This window comes from Marmota monax, unplaced genomic scaffold (assembly GCF_021218885.2).
Source record: "Marmota monax isolate L192 unplaced genomic scaffold, Marmota_monax_Labrador192_F-V1.1 WCK01_AAM20220418_F8-fsc00111, whole genome shotgun sequence".
Lineage (NCBI taxonomy): Eukaryota > Metazoa > Chordata > Mammalia > Rodentia > Sciuridae > Marmota > Marmota monax.
This window is the reverse complement of record NW_026695067.1, coordinates 6,438,712-6,461,493: the sequence shown is the minus strand read 5'-3', so window position 1 is coordinate 6,461,493 and position 22,782 is coordinate 6,438,712. Positions and strand designations below refer to the sequence as shown.

Genomic DNA, 22,782 nt, shown 5'->3' with positions numbered 1-22,782 from the left:
CCGCCTAGATTTTTCTTCCTCACCTTACGGCAGGACTAGGAACTCAGTTACATTCTGCCTCCACTAGAGAGGAATGTCGCAAGGGTGGGGAAAGAAACTCTGGGTTTGCGACCTTAGCTCTCGCTTTCCGGCCAATACTGAGGTGCTTGAAGGCTGGTTGGGGTGGTGAGGCCTGAGGCAGGTAAGAAGCCTGCTCCCCACTTCGGTTTGTCTCAGTTTGTCCCGGTTGTGGATCGCTTTGTCCTCCACCCAAACTAGTGTGCTCCTGTGCTCCCGCTAGATTCTCAACGCCGCCCGTCATAGCCTCCGCCCCCAACACAGGCACGCCCCCTCCCCATTTGTCCCCGCCTCCAGCCTCCCTTTCCTGCCGTTCCTTTCCATTCATTCCTCAGACTTTTCTTGCAGTGTTTTCCATGCTTTAAGTTCAAATTCGGACGCGAAAGAAATACTCAGCTTTTCGAACTGCAGACGATGATTCCACAATGGTAGCATAGTAAAATTATACAGGATGGTGTCTGAGCACAGACGATGGACCCCTGTTTATAGAGGATGACTTTTCCCAGGTGACCTTTGGGTGACTCAAAGAACTGTGTTAAAAGACTAGTGAGCAGTAGCTTGTAAAAGAAATGGGGGGGGGGGGGGTTGGTACAAGTGGAAAGTTTGTTACAAAACATGTGACAGGCCTGGAAGAGTAAAAGGGGATTAGGATATAATTGGCGAAAACCATATTGGTGTAGACTTCCTTTTAAACTACCCCTTTTATAAGGTTTATCTTAAAGGAGACAAATTAGGAACCATAATGTGGGCCCCAATAATGTTTTCTTTAAAGATGGGATTTTTTTTTTTTAAGAATTAAATTGTACCATTGAACCATAAACAAAGGATGAAGAAGACTAATGTATCAAGAAACCTAGTGAACTAAACCTTGGTACTTTTTTCTTTTATGTATTTTTTTAGTTGCTGATGAACGTTTATTTTATTCACTTATTTATATGCGGTGCTGAGAATGGAACCCAGTGTGTCACACACACATGTGAGGCAAGCGCTCTACCTCTGAGCCACAACCCCAGCCAAAAACCTTGTGTACTCTTTAGAATCACCTGGAAAGCATTTTTTTTTTTAGTTGCCTCACCCTAGACCAATTAAACTGTAAGGGCCAGCAATCAGAATTTTTTTAACCCTCCCCAGATGACTAATATTGAGAATTGCCATCCATCAAAATAGAGAAGAGAAAATGAGAGGTAGGGAAGGGTAGGAAATTGGGGGAGTTGGCTCTGTAACATGAAGATGGGGGTCATTTGACAACAGAGTTGAGAATAGAATGAGAGGATTGAGCAGAGTGCTGAAAGTTTTGAATAACTGCTCTGGGAACTGAGCGGATCTCTGCCTGCCTTTCCTTTCAGCAGAGTTCCATCCCTCAATCTTAAATGAAGTCTGCCTCAGTTACTGCTGTCTTTTCTTTCCCTTTCTTGCATCAGAGTTAAGCCAATTTATGAGATTCTGGGGTTGACCAACATCCACTCACCTGGTGCCTTGCAAATTTAGAGGGGTGTCTACTATTATTAATCGTTTAAGTTAGGAACAAGATTTGATATTTAAAATATAATTCTATTAGGATCACCAAGTATTAGGGGAAACAGACCGTTTGACAAAGAAGAATGCACTTGGCAAAGAAGAGTTATATAAGGTAAAGCCCAAAACAGCATGGTGGCTCTCTATTAGCTAGTATTAACCCAAAAACTTGTCTATCTGCCACCAGCTAAGAAGCATTGATGTTGTCTAATATGGCTAGAGCATAGTATAGAAAGTAGAGGTAGGGAAGAGACGAGAATGGTAAAGTGGGTATAACAGATTATGAGCTGTGAATTCCATGCCCAAGAGTTTAGATAATATAAGCAATTAATAGTTGTAAATACAAAGGTGCCTAACCTCTTTTACAGTCTGGGTCTCTCTGGCCATCTGATCTGGGAACAGACCTCAAAAATGCTTTTAAGGGGCTGGGGTTGTAGCTCAGCGGTAGAGTACTTGCCTTGCACATGCAAGGCCCTGGGTTTGATCCTCAGCACCACATAAAAATAAATAAATAAAATAAAGGTTTTGTGTCCACTACAACCAAAAAATAAATATTTTTTTAAAAATTCTTTTAGGTGTATAAAGTAAAATACATAGACATAAAGAGGAAATCAATGTTTTTGAAAGTCTTCAAAATATTTTTTAAATGTGTGGTATAGTTACACATCTGTGCATTAAATATCATCCAGCAGCAGGCCTAATTATATAATTCAAAGTAGTGATGAATATAAATTAAATTTTGGTGACAAAGACATAGAAACTGTTAATACTACTCTAATTTATTGCCTGTACTTATTGAAGAAAATTAAAAATGAATATGCCTTTTTTTTCCCCCAGTCCAAGTTCTTAGAAGTCTGAAATTCTAGCACATCCTGGTCTATAGATCCAGGTTTTAAAATAACCAAGTGTAATGATTTTACATGACAACAGCATGACAGATCTGTTTCAGAAAGATGGTAGTGCGGTGTTTACTTCCCATCCCATCATCTCTGTTGGAGTGAGGATGGGGAGCTGGTTTTCTTTTGTTCCTTCTTCTTGGACAACAACCCACTTAGTACTAACCCACTATTGCCTAATAACCAGAACCTACAGGAGAAATGATCTTGTTCCTATAGTATATAGAAACAAGTATATAGTATATAGGAAAAATATCAGAAAAAAAAATCAGGCAATTTTTTGTGGAAATCACTGAATGTCAGGCTGTTTTACTTAATTTGATAGATAGTAGAAAAATGTTACAATTTTGAAGAATAAAGTGACTAGAGTTCTGTTTAAAAAATTAATATAAAATAATGTCTTGGTTAATTGCCAAAAGAAGGGAATGAAGAGACTAAACCCATAAATTAATTCATTTTGTAAGAGACCAAATCTTGAAATAATTGCTAAAGAGACTGATGAATTATTTCCCAGTGGAATGACCAGTCTAAAGAAACATATATTGGATAAAATTACATACCTTTTAATGATGATACACATCCCAGTGTGGGGATCAACTAGCATTTTATATGGTCAAGGCAAGCCCACCCTAGTATCATAAGTGAATTGTTAGCACTTCTGTAAAGCAGTGGCCTTACCACACATATAGGTTCAAAAATGTTAGTAAGGTCTTCACTGATCAAATTCCATCTATACCTGTATGAAGCTTTCAATTATAATTTCTTTTTTTTTTGGCGCAACACCTTTGTTCTATTTATTTTTGCATGGTGCTGAGGATCGAACTCAGAGCCTCAGAGGTGCTAGGCAAGTGCTCTACCACTGACCTATAGCCCCAGCCCATCATTTCTGATTTTTTAAGTCCAGGACTCCTCTCTCCTTAACAATCCTTTAAACCTTTTGGGTAAGTAAACCTCACTGACAATCAAAAAGGAAAGTCCTCAAGGCCCAGATAATCTCTTTCAAAACTGATCAATTCTAGACTATATTAAAAATTTACTGCTCAGATCCCTACTACTACCCAAAATATTTGGATAATCACATTATCCAAAAAAATTGAATTTGGGGGTTGAATATTACTAATCCAAAAGAGTAAAGTTTTTAACTTTCAGAACCAGATTCCCTAAGAGGCCACCTCCTTCAACACGACTAACCTGTTTTGACTTTCTATCCAATATGTGATTGGAAGCAATTGGGTAGTAATGTGGTTCAATACAGACTGAAAAAAAAAAAATCAAGATTATTGCTGATAGCAGCAGTAGTCCTTGAAACTTAGAAAACTTTTTAAGAATTTTTTATTACTTAGAAGCTGGCGCACACCTATAAATCCAGTGCCTTAGGAGGCTGAGGCCGGAGGACTGCAAGTTCCAGGTCTGCCTCAATAACTTAGTGAGGCCCTAAGCAACTCACTGAGACCCTGTCTCTAAATAAAATACAAAAGAGGACTGGGGATGTGGCTCAGTGGTTAAGTGCCCCCTGAGTTCAATCCCTAGTATAAAAAGAAAAAGAAAGAAATGTCATTTTAATTTATAAGCCCTAAAATTAATAACATTTCCTATGCTTGTAACAATTGCATGTTTTTAGGAGTTTTTTCAAAGTAGAATTTCATTTCTCTATTCTGCTCAAGAAAAATATTCACGTATTAAAACTTCTCTAGTTTATCAGACACTGAAAATATAAGGATGAATAAAATCTAATCTCTGCACTCAAGAGGGTAATATAAATCTTGATGTTAATTTTTACATATCACATTATACAAATTTCCAGTGGTTTAGGCTTAGGACTAAAAGGAAGTATTTAATTGGGGGAAATTAAAGCCCCAAGACAAGGCTTGAACTTCCTTCCTGAAATATTTCTGTTAATGCTGCCATGAAAAACACATTTGGTCTTGAATGTGATTCTTTTTGTGAAAGTGCAAATGGAATCATACATTAAAAGTTGGACATAGTGGGGGCTGAGGCTGTAGCTCAGTGGTAAAGTGCTTGCCTCTTGTGAGGCACTGGGTTCAGTCCTCAGCACCACATAAAAATAAGATACTGTGTGTTCATCTACAACTAAATAAACATTTAAAAAAAAAATAGTTGGATGTAGGGCTGAGGTTGTAGCTCAGTGGTAGAGTACTTGCCTAGCATGTGTGAGGCACTAGAATCTATTCTCAACACCACATAAAAATAAATAAATAAAGGTGTTGTGTCCGTCTACAGCAAAAAAGTTGGGCATGATTTTTTTTATGTTTTGTAAATAGCAAATTATATTTAAATTGTGTTTGCAGGTTATGGAAAAGATGGACTTTGTTTTTTCCAAGGGATAGAAGTAAGACTTGTAAATTAAAGAAACAGGCATATTTTAGGTCAGCATAAACCTACAAGGAGATAATTCCCCCCCCCCAAATGGAAATAGTTGTATTCGTTGTTTATGTGTTCATTTTAAAAAGAAAGGGGGTGGTGACCCACACTTGTAATCCCAGCTACACAGGAGGCTAAGGCAGGAGGATGGCAAATTCAAGGCCAGCCTGGGCAACTTAATGAGATCCTATCTCAAAAAGGACTGGGAAGTGCTGGGAGTGTAGCTTAGTGGTAGAAAGCTTGCCTAGCACGTGTAGGCACTAGGTTCAATCCTCAGCACCACATAAAAATAAATAAATAAAATAAAGGTATTGTGCTCATCTACAACTAAAACTAAAAAAAAAAAAAAAAAAAACAGCAAGAAAGAAAAGAAAAAGGGCTGGGGATGTAGCTCAGTGGTGGAGCACCCCTGGGTTCATTTCCCAGTACCAAAGAGGAAAAGAAAGGGATGTTCAATCCCCAGCACTGCAGAAAAAGGGGAAGAAGCAAAAAAGTATTAATTCTATTTTTTTTTTCATTTCTTTTTTCCTATCTATTTATTTTTAGTTCTGGTTAGGCACACCACCTTTATTTTATTTATTTATTTATTTTTATGTGATGCTGAGGATTAAATCCAGCCCCTCACACATGCTAGGCGAGTGCTGTACCACTGAGCTACAACCCTAGCCCCTAATCCTATTTCTTAAAGAAAGTTTTTAATGGGTATTGTTCTTATTTTGTGTATATTTTTATTATATACAAATTTTATGAAACTGCCCTTTTTTTTTTTAATTTTTTATTGTTGGTTATTCAAAACATTACATAGTTCTTGATATATCATATTTCACCCTTTGATTCAAGTGGATTATGAGCTCCCATTTTTACCCCATATACAGATTGCAGAATCACATCAGTTACACATCCATTGGTTTACATATTGCCATACTAGTGTCTGTTGTGTTCTGCTGCCTTTCCTATCCTCTACTATCCCCCCTCCCCTCCCCTCCCCTCCCCTCTTCTCTCTCTGCCCCCTCTACTGTCATTCATTTGTCCCCCTTGTATTATTTTTCCCTTTCCCCTCACTTCCTCTTGTATGTACTTTTGTATAACCCTGAGGGTCTCCTTCCATTTCCATGCAATTTCCCTTCTCTCTCCCTTTCCCTCCCACCTCTCATCCCTGTTTAATGTTAATCTTCTTCTCATGCTCTTCAACCCTACTCTGTTCTTAGTTACTCTCCTTATATCAAAGAAGACATTTGGCATTTGTTTTTTAGGGATTGGCTAGCTTCACTTAGCATAATCTGCTCTAATGCCATCCATTTCCCTGCAAATTCTGTGATTTTGTCATTTTTTAATGCAGAGTAATACTCCATTGTGTATAAATGCCACATTTTTTAATCCATTCATCTATTGAAGGGCATCTAGGTTGGTTCCATAGTCTTGCTATTGTGAATTGTGCTGCTATGAACATCGATGTAGCAGTGTCCCTGTAGCATGCTCTTTTTAGGTCTTTAGGGAATAGACCGAGAAGGGGAATAGCTGGGTCAAATGGTGGCTCCATTCCCAGCTTTCCAAGAAATCTCCATACTGCTTTCCAAATTGGCTGCACCAATTTGCAGTCCCACCAGCAATGTACAAGTGTACCCTTTTCCCCACATCCTCGCCAGCACTTGTTGTTGTTTGACTTCATAATGGAAACTGCCCTTTTCATAACATAGTATGAACATTTTTCTGTGTCAATAAATTTACATCTACAACTTTAATAGTTAAAAACTTTCATTATGTAGGAACCCCATTATTTAAACATACCAGTCATCTTTTTAACTCCATGTTGTTTATAATTTTTCTGATGTAAATATTGGTGTGGCTATTTTTACAAATATAACATTTCCCATAAGATAAATGTTTAAAAGTATAATCCCTGCATTATGTACACTTCTTAAGTATTAAAATGTAATGTCAGCTGGTCATGGTAGTACATACCTGTAATCCTAATTACTCTGGAAGCTGAGGCAAGAGGATCTCAATTTTGAGGCCATCCCTGGCAATTTAGAAAGTCCCTGTCTAAAATTAGGAAGTAGAAAGGTCCAAGGACATAGCCAGTGGCAAAGCACCTCTGTGTTCAGTCCTTCAGACAGCAGAAAAAGAAATTAAAATGTAATGTCCAATTACCCTTCAAAAAGCTTGCTTTTGCAATGGCACCCACCTGTAATCCCAGAAACTCATGAGGCTGAGGAAGGATGATCACAAGTTCAAGTCCATTCTCAGCAATTTTGCAAGACCCTATCTCAAACAATAAAAAGGACTACAGATCGTTAGTTCAGTGGTAAAGCATCCCTGAGTTTGATGCCCAGGTCCCCCCCTCCCAAAATTGCTTTTGTTTACATTCCTGTCAAAATGAGAGTGTTCATTTTTCCTTAGGTTCAACAACGCTAATTATTAGTAGTATTCTCATCTTTGCTAATTTGATGATTAGGTGAAAAAGGAAATCTAGTTTTAACTTGCATGTCTTACCTATTATTTTTTTTTAACTTTCATTTCGTTGATTACTAGTAAGGTATTGAGTGTCTTTTCATGTGTTTATTGACCAGTAATATGAATGTATTAGCTTCTGTTTTCTATGTTTCATATTTCTCATATTTCTCACTTCACACATCTTTCTGGAATATAATTTGATATAAAGCAGCATTCTACAATTCTAACTATTTTTAGTCAAATGGTTAACAAGTTATCACAGTGCCATTTATTTAAAAACCAAGCAAGTATATCCTCTACTTCAGTGCACAGACAAGGTGTCAACAACAACAACTAAATCGACTTCGTGGTCAAAAAAGTGGGAAAAATCAAACCAAAAACAGTTAAATGAATTTTTTATTCTCAAATCTTTTCTAGCCTCCAATGTGCTTGTGTGTATTATAAATCTCTAATAAAAGAGTTTTAGGATTTAGCATTTCTCCAACTTTTTTAACTATATAGTCTTTTTTCTTTTTTCTTATCTATGCTACTGAGCTATCTAGTATACTAGCTACTGGTTACATGTGGTTTGTTTTGGGTTTGGTTTGGTTTGGTTTTGGTACTAGGAATTGAAAACAGAGATGCTTTACCACTGAGCTAAGTCCCTAGTCGTTTTTTATTTATTTTTTTTTTAATTTATTTATTTTTTAGTTTTCGGCAGACACAACATCTTTGTTTGTATGTGGTGCTGAGGATCGAACCCGGACTGCACGCATGCCAGAGGAGCACGCTACCGCTTGAGCCACATCTCCAGCCCCCGTTTTTTATTTTTTGAGACAGGATCTCACTAAGTTTCTGAAGCTGGCCTTGAACTTGTGATCCTGCCTCAGCCTCCTGAGTTGCTGGTATTACAAGTATGCACCATTGCAACTGTCCACATGTGGCTATTTAAATTTTTAATTTTAATTAAATAAAATAATTAGGTTCCTCAGTCACACTGATCACCTTTTTAAGTACTCAGTAGCCACATGTGGCTAGTTACTACAGTATTGAACATTGCAGATAAAGAACAGTTCCATTTTCACAGGAAGTCCTCTTGAACAGCACTGCTATAGTGTTCCGTGGAACTCACTGAAAACACTAGAGCAATCCATAATTTCTCCCATTGATTTGTAATGGCTCCACCAATATATTTTAAATTTCTGACATATGCATTGGTTTGTTTTGATTCTTTCCTACATTGGTTTGTTTTTATATTGCTCCTTGATTTATCTTTTTTCTGTTCCAATATCACATAGCTAATTGTGAGTCAAACTCCTAACAGAAACGAAGAATTCTTACATAGAGTATAAAGTTAGATTTGAAGGAATAGTAAAGATTGTTATACTTCTAAATTTCTGTAAATGTAAACATTTGTTAGAATTTGATTCATAATATTGAGATCCATACTCCATTATTTATTCATTGATCCTACAATTATTTACTGACAAGTGCCTGACAAGCATTCAGGTCCTAGAGTTAGAATGGCAGACAAGGTCCCTTGTTCCCTTATTTTAATGGAACTTTCACTCTTGCTTTAGAGAGGGAGGGAAAAAGAGAAAGGGGTAGAGTATATTCAACAAGCAAATATATGTATACATACATATTTTTTAAACTATTTAGTCACAAATACTGTACAAGGAATTGAAATTAGAGTGATAGAGAAGTAACTGGTGGTCTCCAGAGTAGACCTCTGTGAATAAGTAGCATTTAAACAGATCTAAAACCAAAAAAAAAAAAAAAAAAACAGGTCTAAAACCAAGAGCAGTGATCTTTGTGCCTGTAATCCCAGCTACTCAGGAGGCTGAGGCAGGAAGATTGTGAGTTCCAGACTAGCCTTAGCAACTTAGTGAGACCCCCTCTCTAAAATAAAAAACAAAATAAAATAAACTGAGATATACCCAATAGAAGTTGCCAGACACTAGAAATTCCAGGCATAGCTAGTATACCAGCTCTCTGGTGGGAAAAAGCATGGTACAGCATGTTTAAGGAATAAAAATATGGATGTAACTAGGGTTATATGTGATCATAAAGAAGAGTAATGGTAGATGACACTGGGAAAGTAGCTTGTTACATGGGGTATATAGGGTTTTGTAAGCTAGAATAGGAAATTTGTTCCCCCTCCTTCCCCTGCCATATTGTAGGGAGCTAATACAAGGTCTTAAACTGGAGATAAACATGACCTAACTTAAAATTTTAAACAATTGTTCTGACAGCTATATGGAGAATTTCCTGGATAATGAGTAGAGATGAGACTTGTTAGGCTAGGTCAGACAAGAAATGATCAATTTGACTAAGCCAATAGTAGTAAAAATGGAATATACTGGACAAATTCAGAACATTTTAGCTATAGAATCAACAGGATTTGTTATCAATTGGATAAAGGTATGAAGAGAATAGAAAACTCAAGGATGATGTTTATATTTTGCTAGGTTGTTTCCAGGCTGATTGTTACATGCAAAATTGCAACCATGAAACTACTGAATAGGGCTGGAGTTGTAGTTTAGTGGTAGAGCACCTTGTCTAATACATGTGAGGCCCTGGATTAGATCCTCAGCAGCATATAAAAATAAATTTAAAAAATAAAGATATTGTGTCCATCTACAAAAAAAATTTAAAAGATACCACTAAATATACTTTGAATAAATTTGCTTAAGTAAATATATTTCATACACATTTAAGCTGCAGAAGCAAAAGCTTGTACTCATGCCTTGATTTAATTATTAGGAATCTGATTCCTAAGAATTAGGGGTTTATATTACATCAATTGTGGACAAAAATTGGACTGTTCCACTAAGTATCCAAGATAGCAGAAGAGAGTGAATTGAGAAAATTACCTGCCATAGGTGCAGAAGTTCTATGGGAATCTCTTATTTTTTTTTTTCAATTCATGTTGATTTTGCATGTTATTCTACAATAGGTGCATGTTTATGTTAATAATTAGAATGTTTTAAATTACTCACTAAAATATTTTGTCAATAATTAAGTTGTTTAGCCCTTGGCCCCTCAAACTGGTGAAATTTAACCTCTAGGAAGATGCACTGTGGTTATTCTATTTCTTGATGGTGGTTTGTTTGTTGATATCTGCTAGCACATAGTCACACATCCACTTAGAGAAGCACAGACCACATTTGTGAGCATTTGCAGTTTGATATAACTTGAAACAATAACCAAGGAAGTAAAAGAATTACATTTAGAAACTACTAAAAGCCTTTATAATCTTCACTTAAAATGAGTAGAAACACCGCACCCTGTGTTAAAATATACCAAATGAAGCTGTTCCATGTGTTTTTAAGGGACATTTGAGAATAATTATGGGGAAAAATGAATGAAGGTTATAGTTCTCAGTATGTTTTTGTTTGTTTGTTTGTTTGTTTTGGTACTGGGGATTGAACTCAGGGCCTTGTGCATGTGAGGCAAGCAGTCTACCAACTGAGCTATACCCCCAACCCCTCAGTATGTTTTCTGTTGGGCTTTACAGTAAAATAGACTTATCTGGATTTTACTACTTTATTCAACAACCAACAAGCAGATTTCCCCAGAAGTTATGAAAACTGTTGTAGACCTTATGAAATGCTTGTTAATGTAAGACCCTGATAAATTTTTGATATTATAAAATATTTATGTATATATCTACAAAATAGTTCTTTTTTTATATCCACTGTAATTAGTATTTTTAACATTTCTATTCATAAAACTCCAGATTGAAATAACAGTGCTGAGCGCAGTGAGCCACACCTGCAATCCCAGAAACTTGGAGAGGCAGAGGCAAGAGAGTAACAAGTTCAAGAGCAGACTCAGCAAATTAGCGAGGCCCTAAGCAACTTAGTGAGACCCTGTCTCAAAATAAAAAAGGACTAGGGGTGTAGCTCAGTGGTAAAGCATCCCTAGGTTCTATCCCTAGTACCCCACCCCCCAAAAAAAAGTAGCAGCAGCAAGAAATAATAGTAGCCTCTCTAGTTAAAGGTTACTTAATCTCCCCCAAATAGCCCCCAATGCACTATTAGTTCTTTGAAGTAACTTAAAAGCAATTCAACTTAGAAGTTTACAATAGATTGCATAACAGTAGTATAGAATAAGAAGCCAAGCACTAAAAATTTTAGACTTTATAGGCTACTTATCTTTGTCCTGATGGCTCAAGAGTAGTCAAAGGCAATATGTAAACAAATGATGATTTTTTTTTTTCCAATAGAACTTTATTTACAAAAAAAACTGTCAGTGAGGGCTGGGGATGTGGCTCAAGCGGTAGCACGCTCGCCTGGCATGCGTGCAGCCTGGGTTCGATCCTCAGCACCACATACAAACAAAGGTGTTGTGTCCGCCGAAAACTAAAAAATAAATATTAAAAAATTCTCTCTCTCTCTCACTCTTTAAAAAAAACTGTCAGTGACCCAAATTTGCCCTGTAGGCTATATTTGTTAATCCTTGGACTAGAAAATTAGAATTCTTCAGGATTTTTTTAAAATAAGACAGCAGGCCATGCTGGTGGTACATGCCTATAGTCCAGCAACTCAGGAGGGTAAGGCGGAGGATTGCAAGTTCAAGCCAGCCTCTGCAACTCGACAAGACCCTTTCTCAAAAAGAAAATAAAAAGGGCTAGGGATGTAGCTCAGTGGTAGGGTCCCCTGATTCAATCCCCAGTACTGCTAAAAGGGAAAAAAAAAATTGACAAAGATGAAAGCTTAGACTTAAGGGTTGTGGAAGCCAGCCTCAGCAACTTAGCAAGGCCCTAAGCAACTCAATGAGACCCTGTCTCTAAATAAAATATAAAAAAGGGCTGGAGTTGTGAGTCAGTGGTTAAGCACCCCTAGGCTCAATCCCTGGTACCAAAAATAAAAACAAAAACCCTCTACTCCTAGATAAAGATCATATATGCTCTTTAAAATGCCCATAGATGATTATCCTGTTTCCTTGGCTAGAACCAATATTTATTCCATCTAAACCCCTCAGTTTACAGATTATGAACCTGAGACTCAGATGAATTGTTTTATTCAGAGTCAAACACTGGTTAATTGCAAATATGAACTGAATCCCAGATCTTCAAGCTCCCAGCCTAATGTTTTTCCTACTGAACTAGCAGCTTCTTCCCTTAATTATATCAGCAGGTAATCAGAATGGCTCCTATTTTTTTTTTAAGAGAGAGAGAGAGAGAGAGAGTGTGAGAGAGAGAGAGAGAGAATTTTAATATTTATTTTTTTTTTAGTTTTCGGCAGACACAACATCTTTGTTTGTATGTGGTGCTGAGGATCGAACCCGGGCCGCACGCATGCCAGGCGAGCGTGCTACCGCTTGAGCCACATCCCCAGCCCAGAAAGGCTCCTATTTAATTGTTAATTTTCCCTTTTAGTTTTTATTTTTATTTTATTACCTTGCTTTTTTAACAAAATATTAAAGTAGTATACATCTTAAAGATTTCAAGATTAATATGAAAGAAATAGTTCTCCTACTAAAACTAAATCTGTTTAGAGAAGTGTTCTACACTCTGAACTTAAAATTAGCTTCATTTAGCTACAGATGTTGAAAGATACAATAAACTAAACCTTGTAAATCACAGGGTTTGTGTATACGGATAACATATTAATATTATTGTTTTACTCTCAGGTTGAGAGAACAATTTTCTCTGGAGTTAGCATTTCTCTTCTTCCTCTTCACCCAACTCCGCCGCCCCCCCCCCCCACACACACACACACACTCTCACACCCTTTCTAGTGCTGGGGATTAAATCCAGGGCCTCCTGCATGTTAAGCATACACTCTACCACTGAGCTACTCTGCCAGCCCCGCATTCACTCTTATATCAAAGATAAAGCACAAGAGCACAGTCATGCCAGGGATCTATCTTTGATGACTTTGTGGCTTTATATAAAGAGACAAATGCTTTATTTTCAAGATTTTTAGGGCTCATCATTACCACTCCAAATACAAGGAATAGGGAAGAAAACAAGAGCCTATTATATACCAGACAACATAGCTGAATGTTTTCACTCATATTTTTAGTTCATCTGGCAATACTATACAAGTTTTTTTACTACCTCATTTTACAGTCCTGGAAAAATGATAAATTTTCCCAGGGTCACATAGATAGCAAGTAGCAAAGTCAGAGCCTAGACCCAAAGCTTCCTAGCCTCAAAACAAAATTGTAGGATTTTACTAATAGAACTTCATGAGGAAGTCATTGTCTCCCCCTACCTCAATTCAGTCATCTTTCTTGCTACTCCTCCAGTCTAACCATCTACCAATACCAAACACACAGGTCTATTAATTCTAAAGAGATTCATCATGAACAACACAGGAAAGCAGAAAGCCAAAGTAATAGTAGAAATGTTACAGACAATAAGTAAATTTTAGGAGGCCTCATTTCTCTCTTTTTCCCCTAATCTGTAGATTCTGACTCCCTTTTACTAATGTTACATTTATATGTCTTACATTTATTGCAACTCAGATATGCCATGAACAATGCTCATAATATAGAAAGGAGGTATTCCTGGGATGGATGTAAATGGTTCTTTTCTTAGAACCATTTTCTTTTCTTAGGTTCCTGTCTATCCCATCCCACTAATAATGATATCATCAGCTTCCCAGTCACCCCAGCTGAAACCCACAGACTGTTTCTTAATTCTCTTATCCACCTTCTTCTTATGACCTATTAAGTCTTACTGATTCTCTGTAGCATCTTTTCCTCCTTGCCTTTCCATTCCTACTACCTCTTCTCCACTTTTAGGTCATTACCTCCCACATTTACTTTCTCTTTTTAACAGGGTCTTACTAAGTTACTTAGGGTCTTGTTTAGTTGCTAAGGCTCGCTTTGAACTTATGATTCTCCTGCCTCGGCCTCCCTAGCTGCTAGGATTGACTATAGCCATCAATTCCACTGCAGCCAACAAACATTTACTTTCAATAAAAATCTAATTGATTTCTGCCTTCAATTTCTCTCCCTATCGATTAATTCCATATATTATAACTGAATTCTTAATCTTCCCTAAGCATTGACTTAGCCATTAATAGCACCTATTTCCTCCAGTATAAATTCTAAACTCCTTCACATGAAATTGAGTGCTACATCTCTTAGCTTCTAATAATCTTCCTCTAACCCTCACTTACACTCCACCCTTACCTACATTCCACCTAATCCCACTTCATTCCAGCCACACTGGACTACTCAAGATTCTCTCCACACTTAGAGGCACTTTCCTGGTTCTCTACCACCTTAATGCCCTTCTCCATGCATCCAATTCCACTTGCCCTTCAAGAGCCCACTTTTATGCCACTTTCTCCTTGAATCCTTTCCTAGACTGGGCACTTAAAAAAAAAAACCCTCTTAGCCAGAAGTAACTTTTCCTTCCAAGTTTCCATATGTTTTATTTGTGTCTCTTACTGGTTTCCTCCATCGTTGACTGTAAGCATCTTTGTATCACCCACAACACCTAATATTAGGTGCTCAGAAGGTGTTTATTGACTAAAAGAATTGTGTATGCAATATGTGTTCCTTAAAATAGGTTTAAACCCAGTGAATTTTAGAACTGTGGCTATTTCATTCTCATTCTGTACTTTTAGCCCCTAGCACATGGGAAGCATTCAGTAAATATTTGTTAAATTAAATAGTTTATGAGTATTGGAGTATAAATTTCTTGATCACATGATAGACATCTAAAAATACTTTGGGATTTTTTTAAAAACCTTAATTACTAGTTTCTTTACTTTATATTGACAAATACCATATGATAAAAATTGTGTATTAATAGTTTCACTTTACAGAAGAGAAAATTCAGTAGTTTATTCATGATCACATAGCCAGTGAGTAACAGAACTGAATCTAAAATTCAAGTCTTTAGATGAAATGTTTAGAGCTCATGTTCTTTGCTGAGAGGGGTTTGGCCAAAGGCTAATTTAGTTTTCTTTGCATTAGTGTTTTGGGAGTTTAATTATTATATTCATGCTGTATGAAATAGAATTAGAGTTTTGATTAATCCTTTATTTGCGTGCTAGATGTTTTAAAACTCAAGACAAAACACAACTCTTTTTTTTTCTTTTATCTTTTTTTTTTTTTTTTTTTTGTGTGTGTGTGTGTGTGGTGCTGGAGGTCCAACCCCGGTCCTCCTCACACACAATAGGCAAACGCTACCATTGAGCTGTCTCCCAGCCCACAAAAATTGTTTTTGAAAATATTCACTCTGCCTATGGACACTCCCTCCAAGGTGAGATGATTGTACTCAAGCTCTCTTCTCTTTGTAAGCTCCTATCTCCAGCTGGCTGTAAAGGTGCAGATCTGATTTCAGCTAGCAGCATAGAGAACAGGTCCCTGGGTATTTGCCAAGCTGTGCAGTCTGGTACTCATACTATACAGTATTCATTGAAAGCATGGGGAGTGGGGTTCTGTATCTAGAAGCCTTGCTTGACCCACATGTAGACATTTCCCTTTGTATTAATATACTCTTAGATTAAGACAGATCAGCAAACTGAGTACCTGATCTCCACCAAATTGCTTTTACTGAATTGCCATTTGCTCATTTGCTGTCAGGCTAGATATTAAGGATCATTGTAAGAAAAACCTTACCAAACTATTGCAGCCATCATGCCCCATATTTATGGACATTTTGGTTAAGATACACTGTGTTGACTTTTATAAAAATTCCATGAGAAAAAATGTCTGATCTTAATACAAAGAAATCTTTTACCTCTTCTATGCAATTGCCTTGTTTTTACCTCATGAATATTGTGAATGTTTAACTTAACTCTCTCTGGTTAGTTGCCAAAAACCTTAGAGCCAAATTTGTGGCTCACCCATGATAAATATGCTCTATGCCTCATTAACTTTGTTCCTGGCTCCAGTTTATATCACTGCTCTGGTTATTCTTTTTTCATTCCTTCTTAAGAAAATTTTAATTCATACCATCTTATTTATGTATAAATACATATTTTTCATTAACAGCTATATATTATTTCTGCAGTAGTTCAAATCATGATATACCATGTGTACATGATACTCCTTTTTTTAATTTATTTTTTTGGTGGACACAACATCTTTATTTTATCTTTATGTGGTGCTTAGGATTGAACCCAGCACCCCGCGCATGCCAGGGGAGCGCGCTACCTCTTGAGCCACATCCCCAGCCCTGATACTCCTTAGTTACTTAATTTACTCTAGATTTTTTTTCTTGAAGTGTATATTTATTTTTTATATAGGTTTTGGCATGGTTTTGATTACATAAAAATAATTGTCACAAAATTGCATGTTTTAATAGTGTAACCAAATGGCAAAATAACTGGTCTAATGGTAGAATTAATTAAATTGACATCATAATTCTAGCCCTGTCTTTTACAGGAGTACTATTGTTATCTTATAATATGCTTTGTATGGTACAAAATGCAGTTATCTGATCCTTGACAAAAGATGCCAAAAACATACATAGGAGTAAAAATAGCCTTTTTAACAAATGGTGCTGGGACAACTAACTGGTTATCAATATGTATAAGAATGAAACTAGACCCTTACCTCTCTCCCTGAACAAAAATCAACTAAAAATTGGTTAAACACTTAGGGTCAGGGTTGTGGCTCAGTGGTAGAGTGCTTGCTTAGCATGCATGAGGCACTGGGTTCGATACCCAGCACCACATAAAAATTTTTAAAAAACATAGAAATAAAGGTATTGTGTCCATCTACAACTAAAAAATACATATTAAAAAAATTTAATGGATTAAGCACTTCAGAATTAGGCCAGAAACTATGCAACTCCTAGAAGAAAACATAGGGTCAACACTCCAGCCTTTAGGCACAGGCAATGACTTTCTCATTCAGACCCATAAAGCTCAGGAAATGATGCCAAGGGTTAATAAATGGGACAGCATTAAATTAAAAAGCTTCTGCATAGCAAAGGAAACAATTAGGAATCTAAAAAGATAACTTACAGAATGAGAGGAAATTTTTGCTACTACTCTTCTGATAGGATTAATATCTAGAATATATAAACAGCTCAAAAAACTTTATACCAAAAAAATCAAATAACCCAATTAATAAATGGGGAAAATAATTAAAGACACTTCTCAAAAAAAGAAATACAAATGACCAACAAATATATGAAAAAATGTTCATTGTCATTAACAGTTATGGAAATGAAAATCAAATCTAAACTGAGATTTCAACTCACTCCAGTTAGAATGGCAGTCATCAAGAATACAAAAATAATAAGTGCTGAAGAGGATGTGGAGAAAAAGAAACACTGTGACACTTTTGGTGGGATTGTAAATTAGTACAACCATTATGGGAATCAGTATGAAGGTTCCTCAAAAGACTTGGCATGGAACCACCATATGACCCAGCTGTACCTCTCCTCAGTATTTATCCTGAGGAATTAAGATCATCATACTACAGTGATACATGCATACACATGTTTATAGCAGCACAATTCACAACAGCCAAACTATGGAACCCAGTCTAGGTGTCTTATCAACAGATGAATGGGGGGCAGGAATGTGTTATATATACACAGCCATTTCAAAAAATGAAATTACTGCATTTGCAGGAAAATGGACGGATCTAGAGACCATCATGTTAAGAAAAATGAGTCAGACTCAGAAGGTTAATGGTCATATGTTTTCTCTCATGTGGAAATTTAGAGAGGAAAAACGAAAATAAAGGTGGGGCAGATCTCCTTAAAAGTCAAAAGGAGATCCATAAAGGAGAGAGACCAAAAACTGGAAGGTGGGAGGAAGGGAGGATGTGTTGGGAAGTGAAATTGGCCAGATTATATTGTTATATTGTATACATATATGATGATGTGATGATGTAATAGTAAATCCCATCAATATGTACGACTGGCCTGGCATGGTGGCTGGGGAAGCTGAGGCAAGAGGATCATGAGTTCAAAGCCAGCCTCAGCAAAAGCGAGGCACTAAGCAACTGCCTCTGAGTTCCAACTCCAGTACCCCCCAAAAAATGTACAACTGAAATGCCCCAATAAATGTGGGGCTGGGGAAGATATTGTGTTGCCAGGTCAATGCATAGCAGTTAACTGTTAATTCTGTTGAGTCTGTAGGTTCAACTGTTATGTCATCTTCTACATTCACCAGACCTGTTGCCTTTTTTTTTCTCCCTGGCTTGAGTCAAGCATATTTATCCCACCAGACTTTTTGCTTTTGCTGTAGGTTAGTCTTTCTATCATTTGTACAAGATGATATGTAAAAATGTTTATTCCCAAATCTCATTTGCTTTGATTGACTTGGACTTCTCTCTGGATTTTCTGAGTACCTTACTAATATCATCCAATTGATAATATAAATATTATTTGTATGACTTTTTAAACTCTTTTGGTACTATCAAGTAAATTATTTGTCCTTTTCTACAACTCTCTGAGGTGTGTAAGGCAAATAGATGCCCTTTTTACTGATGACAGAAACAAGGACAAAATCATTTAATTGCTCAAAATAATACTAGGAAATCAATGGTAAAACTAGGGCTAGACTCAGTTCTCCTGATTCCTATGTTGTATTTACCTTTCAAAAAGTTAAAAGAAGGGGTTGGTATTGTGGCTCAGTGGTAGAGCACCTGCTTCACAATGTGAGGCACTGGTTTTGATCCTCAGCACCACATAAAAATAAATAAAATAAAGATATTGTGTCCATCTACAAGTAAAAAATATATTTTAAATAAAGAATTTCTAACTTACATTATAAGTGTTACATAGTCTTTATCCTGACTCTGAGGTTAAAGATGAGAAATGAGCAAAGACATATCATTTATGCTCATAGCTGGGCAGAATCAGGGATAAATTTCATTACTCTCATTATTTTCTGTTCTTGAAATTACAGTTCCTTTTAACTACAACTCTAACCACTGTTACTTTCCATTATGGAAAGAAGAAGCAATATTTTACCTCTTGAAAAGTAATGTTGAAATAAAAACTGTTTCCCTTGATAATTAGTGATTTTTCCTTCAGGCCCTTTAAAGTTATCTTTTTTAAAATAATTTTTTAGTTATAGATGGACACAATATCTTCACTTTATTTATTTTTATGTGGTGCTGAGTATCAAACCTAGTGCCTCACACATGCTAGGCAGGTACTCCACCACTGAGCCATAACCCCAGCCCCTAAAGTCATCTTTAGAAAACTAAAGTTAAAAGAAGGAGTTGGGGCTGTAGTTCAGTGGTAAAGCGCCTGCCTCACACATGTGAGGTGCTGGGTTTGATCTTCAGTACCACATAAAAATAATAACTAATATAACAACTAATTTGTTGTTCGTATCATGCATATTTACTGAAGAGCCACTGCTCTGGTATTTGGTAAAAGATTAGCTATGATTTTAACCAATGTTTGCCAATATTTGCATTAAAATAGAAAATTAAAATTTCATACTTTCTGTCTGCATGGAAAAATGCCAAAGTTTTAATTCTAATTGTTCATATACAACACATAAGCTAAAGTTTCTTGAGTGTTTACTCTTAGCCAGGCATTATTGCTAAACACTTTATGTTTACCGTAACCCTATAAAAGTAGCTACTATTTACATCCTGGCTTTATTTTCAACAGTAAATATTGTCTTCTGTCTCTCCTTCAGCTCCTGGAATTTCTGAGCAGCACTGGTCAGTACAAAATGGACCCTGTAGTCTTGAGTTATATGGACAGTCTTCTGCGGCAATCAGATGTCTCACTATTAGATCCTCCAAGCTGGCTCAATGACCATATTATTGGATTTGCCTTTGAGTACTTTGCCAACAGTCAGTTTTGTGACTGCTCTGACCACGTCTGCTTCATCAGCCCTGAAGTCACCCAGTTCATCAAATGCACTAGCAGCCCATCAGAAATTGCCATGTTCCTTCATCCCCTGGACCTTCCCCACAAGAAAGTTGTATTTTTAGCCATCAATGATAACTCTAATGAGGCAGCAGGGGGAACCCACTGGAGTTTGTTAGTTTATCTTCAAGATAAAAATAGCTTTTTTCATTATGATTCCCATAGCAGAAGCAACTCATTTCATGCAAAGCAGGTAGCAGAGAAACTGGAGGCTTTCTTAGGCAGAAAAGGAGACAAACTGGTCTTTGTGGAAGAGAAAGCCCCTGCTCAACAAAACAGCTATGACTGTGGGATGTACGTGATATGTAACACTGAGGCTTTGTGTCAGAACTTCTTTAGGCAACAGCCAGAATCACTACTGCAGCTACTTACCCCTACATACATCACAAAGAAGAGGAAAGAATGGAAAGATCTCATTGCCAGACTTGCTAAAAATTAGCTATTGAAGAATATCTGTGACTTTTGAAGTCTCCTCTTTCTACCCTTCCCCATTTATTGAATGACCCCAGTCTCAGTGCCTGAGGGAAGATGCCTGGTAGAGGAAGCTTAATTTTTTTTTTTTAAGAATGTCATCTTCTGCATTATCCTAGTGGAAAGTTTCACGTTAACCCTGACTTGAGAGCAATATATTCTGTGAAAATGTCTTGAAGTTATGCACCAAAACCTTAAAACAATCTTAACATTTAATATACACGAGGTTCAAATAAGACTTGTGTTTTTATTGGTGTAAAATTAATTCACTTGGTCTCTCTTATCCACATAGGCTTATTCCAAAGGAAAAACAGTCATCTGTAAAACAAATCAAGTATATATGAAACATAGAGGAATGCAAGAGAATCATAGAAGAACCAAAAACTTGTTGCATGGCCTACATAATTAAAGAGTTCCATTTGTTGGAAACAGATCAAGGCCTAACTTAATTAATAGTATGAGAATCAGTTTTTCATCTCAGTGATATCTTCCATTCACTGTGCAAAGACTTTCCTGACTATCAGCATAATCTTTGCAAATATTTGATAAAAATGATGTTAGCCCATCTTGCTCCATCTGATACCTGGAATGCTCTAAGAAGGGAAATCTTGAGTATCTTTGTTAAAATAAATGGCTGTGGTGGATCTCTTAGTTTGCTCAGTAGACTTGCCACTCTAGATTGATAACAGCTTTTCTTTGCCTTGTTAGTCATACACACATTCTCTCCTTATGTCCAAAGGTCTTTGGTTCTAAAACTATAGCTGATAACTCCCCAAGATACCAGTTATTTCAGATAAATACTTTTGATTTTTGATAGCTATGGTTTTTACTCTATCCTTAATTTCACAGAACTGTCTTCAGTTATATCATGGTGATTTCAGGACTATTATCATGTCTGAAATTTAAAGTTGGTTTGTTTTCTAAATAGGAAGAAGAGTGATCTTTCTCAACCCACACACTTCATTCAAAATGCAGACAATGTAATTTTTAAAATGGGGAGCCAAAAACAAAAATACTATTCACCCAAAACCACTGATGTGTTTTTTTTCAGTTGTTTCAAATAATTAACTATCAGATGATGAGTTGAATACACATATTAATTCTGTTCCTCATGAGAATTAGATTGCAGTACCTAGGGGACTCAAACTAAAGATTAGCTTCAGCTATGAAACTTCTTTCAACTACCTAACCCTGCCCCCAACTCTTAATGGCCCCAAATAACCTCACCACCCAGTGACCACAGAGGCAGTAACTCAGTTCCTTTTAGCCAAGAAGGGGAAAACACAGTAAGTGTAAACATACAGAGGTTATATAGCTGGCCTGAGTGAATGGGAGTTGAAACCAAAAGTCAAAGAGAAAACTACAAAAGTTTCCACTTTAGATCATTATGTTTTAGATAAAAGAGAGACCTAATAAAAGAGGGAGACAACAAAAAGATTAGGAATTGGCTGTCAACCATAGAGTGAAATAGTGGGGGACAGCAAGAAGAATAAATAATGTAAGTTGCTGATAGGCAACATTTGTAATTGTGGCTAAAGATAAGAAAGCAATTTATTTTGGTGACTCAAAAATTTTGAGTTAGGAAGCTAGTCTAGACTATGAAAGAGTTAAATCTCTGAGAAAACTTGTCTTTCTGATAATGCAAAATATGTTTGTTTAAATGCCAGACTGTCTCCCATTTGAGAGTTAATGTATAATGGGAGCAGTCTTCCTAATTCTCTGATTCATCACAGAAATAAATTATTTTTGAACTATACCAATAAGACTTTTTAAATCTAAGGTCTCCTTTATAAATACCTAGCAATGAACCTATAAAACTTTGGAGTATGTCTTTTGTAAATATTGGCATTATAAATCATAGGAAAATTTAAGAATTGACTTGTATTTCACTAGGTAACTATAAAAAGCCCTGAAATTATGCACCAGCTTGACCATACACTAATAAATGTTACATGATACAAAATATATTTTTGGCTGGTATTTTACTCCATTTTTAGAATCAAAATGATACACAATGCAAAATTCAGCTTCAAAATTCTCAAAAGGAAAGTAGGTTATTCAAAACTGAGTTAAGCTTTCAAATATTCTTTTGTATTATACCATGAATATATTCACATTTGTCCAAGTGTAGATTTCAGTGTAAAATTAAGAACAGTCACCATATGTAAATTTAGCTGTAGACAATGGTTAAAAATATTTTTT

General features: G+C 36.4%; 2 protein-coding genes across 4 annotated transcripts in view; one reads left to right on the top strand and one right to left on the bottom strand.

Annotated features, from left to right (window-relative positions):
* LOC124081730 (unconventional myosin-IXa-like) overlaps positions 1 to 22,782 on the bottom strand; it is an 80,679-nt gene that overhangs the window by 47,123 nt on the left and 10,774 nt on the right. The gene's annotated exons all lie outside the window — the stretch shown is intronic.
* Senp8 (SUMO peptidase family member, NEDD8 specific) lies at positions 45 to 22,545 on the top strand. 3 transcript variants are annotated; one of them, XR_009225266.1, is made up of 2 exons: positions 45 to 181; positions 7,995 to 11,505. XR_009225266.1 is itself a non-coding variant. In XM_046428122.2 (2 exons), exon 2 carries the CDS (start codon positions 19,910 to 19,912, stop codon positions 20,546 to 20,548), a length of 639 nt encoding a protein of 212 aa, XP_046284078.1. In that variant the 5' UTR covers positions 45 to 181; positions 19,874 to 19,909; the 3' UTR covers positions 20,549 to 22,545. The 3 variants fall into 3 exon arrangements, 2 of the variants coding, with proteins under 2 accessions (XP_046284078.1, XP_058429817.1); XM_046428122.2 differs by lacking the exon at positions 7,995 to 11,505 and adding an exon at positions 19,874 to 22,545; XM_058573834.1 differs by lacking the exons at positions 45 to 181; positions 7,995 to 11,505 and adding exons at positions 15,404 to 15,516; positions 19,874 to 22,545.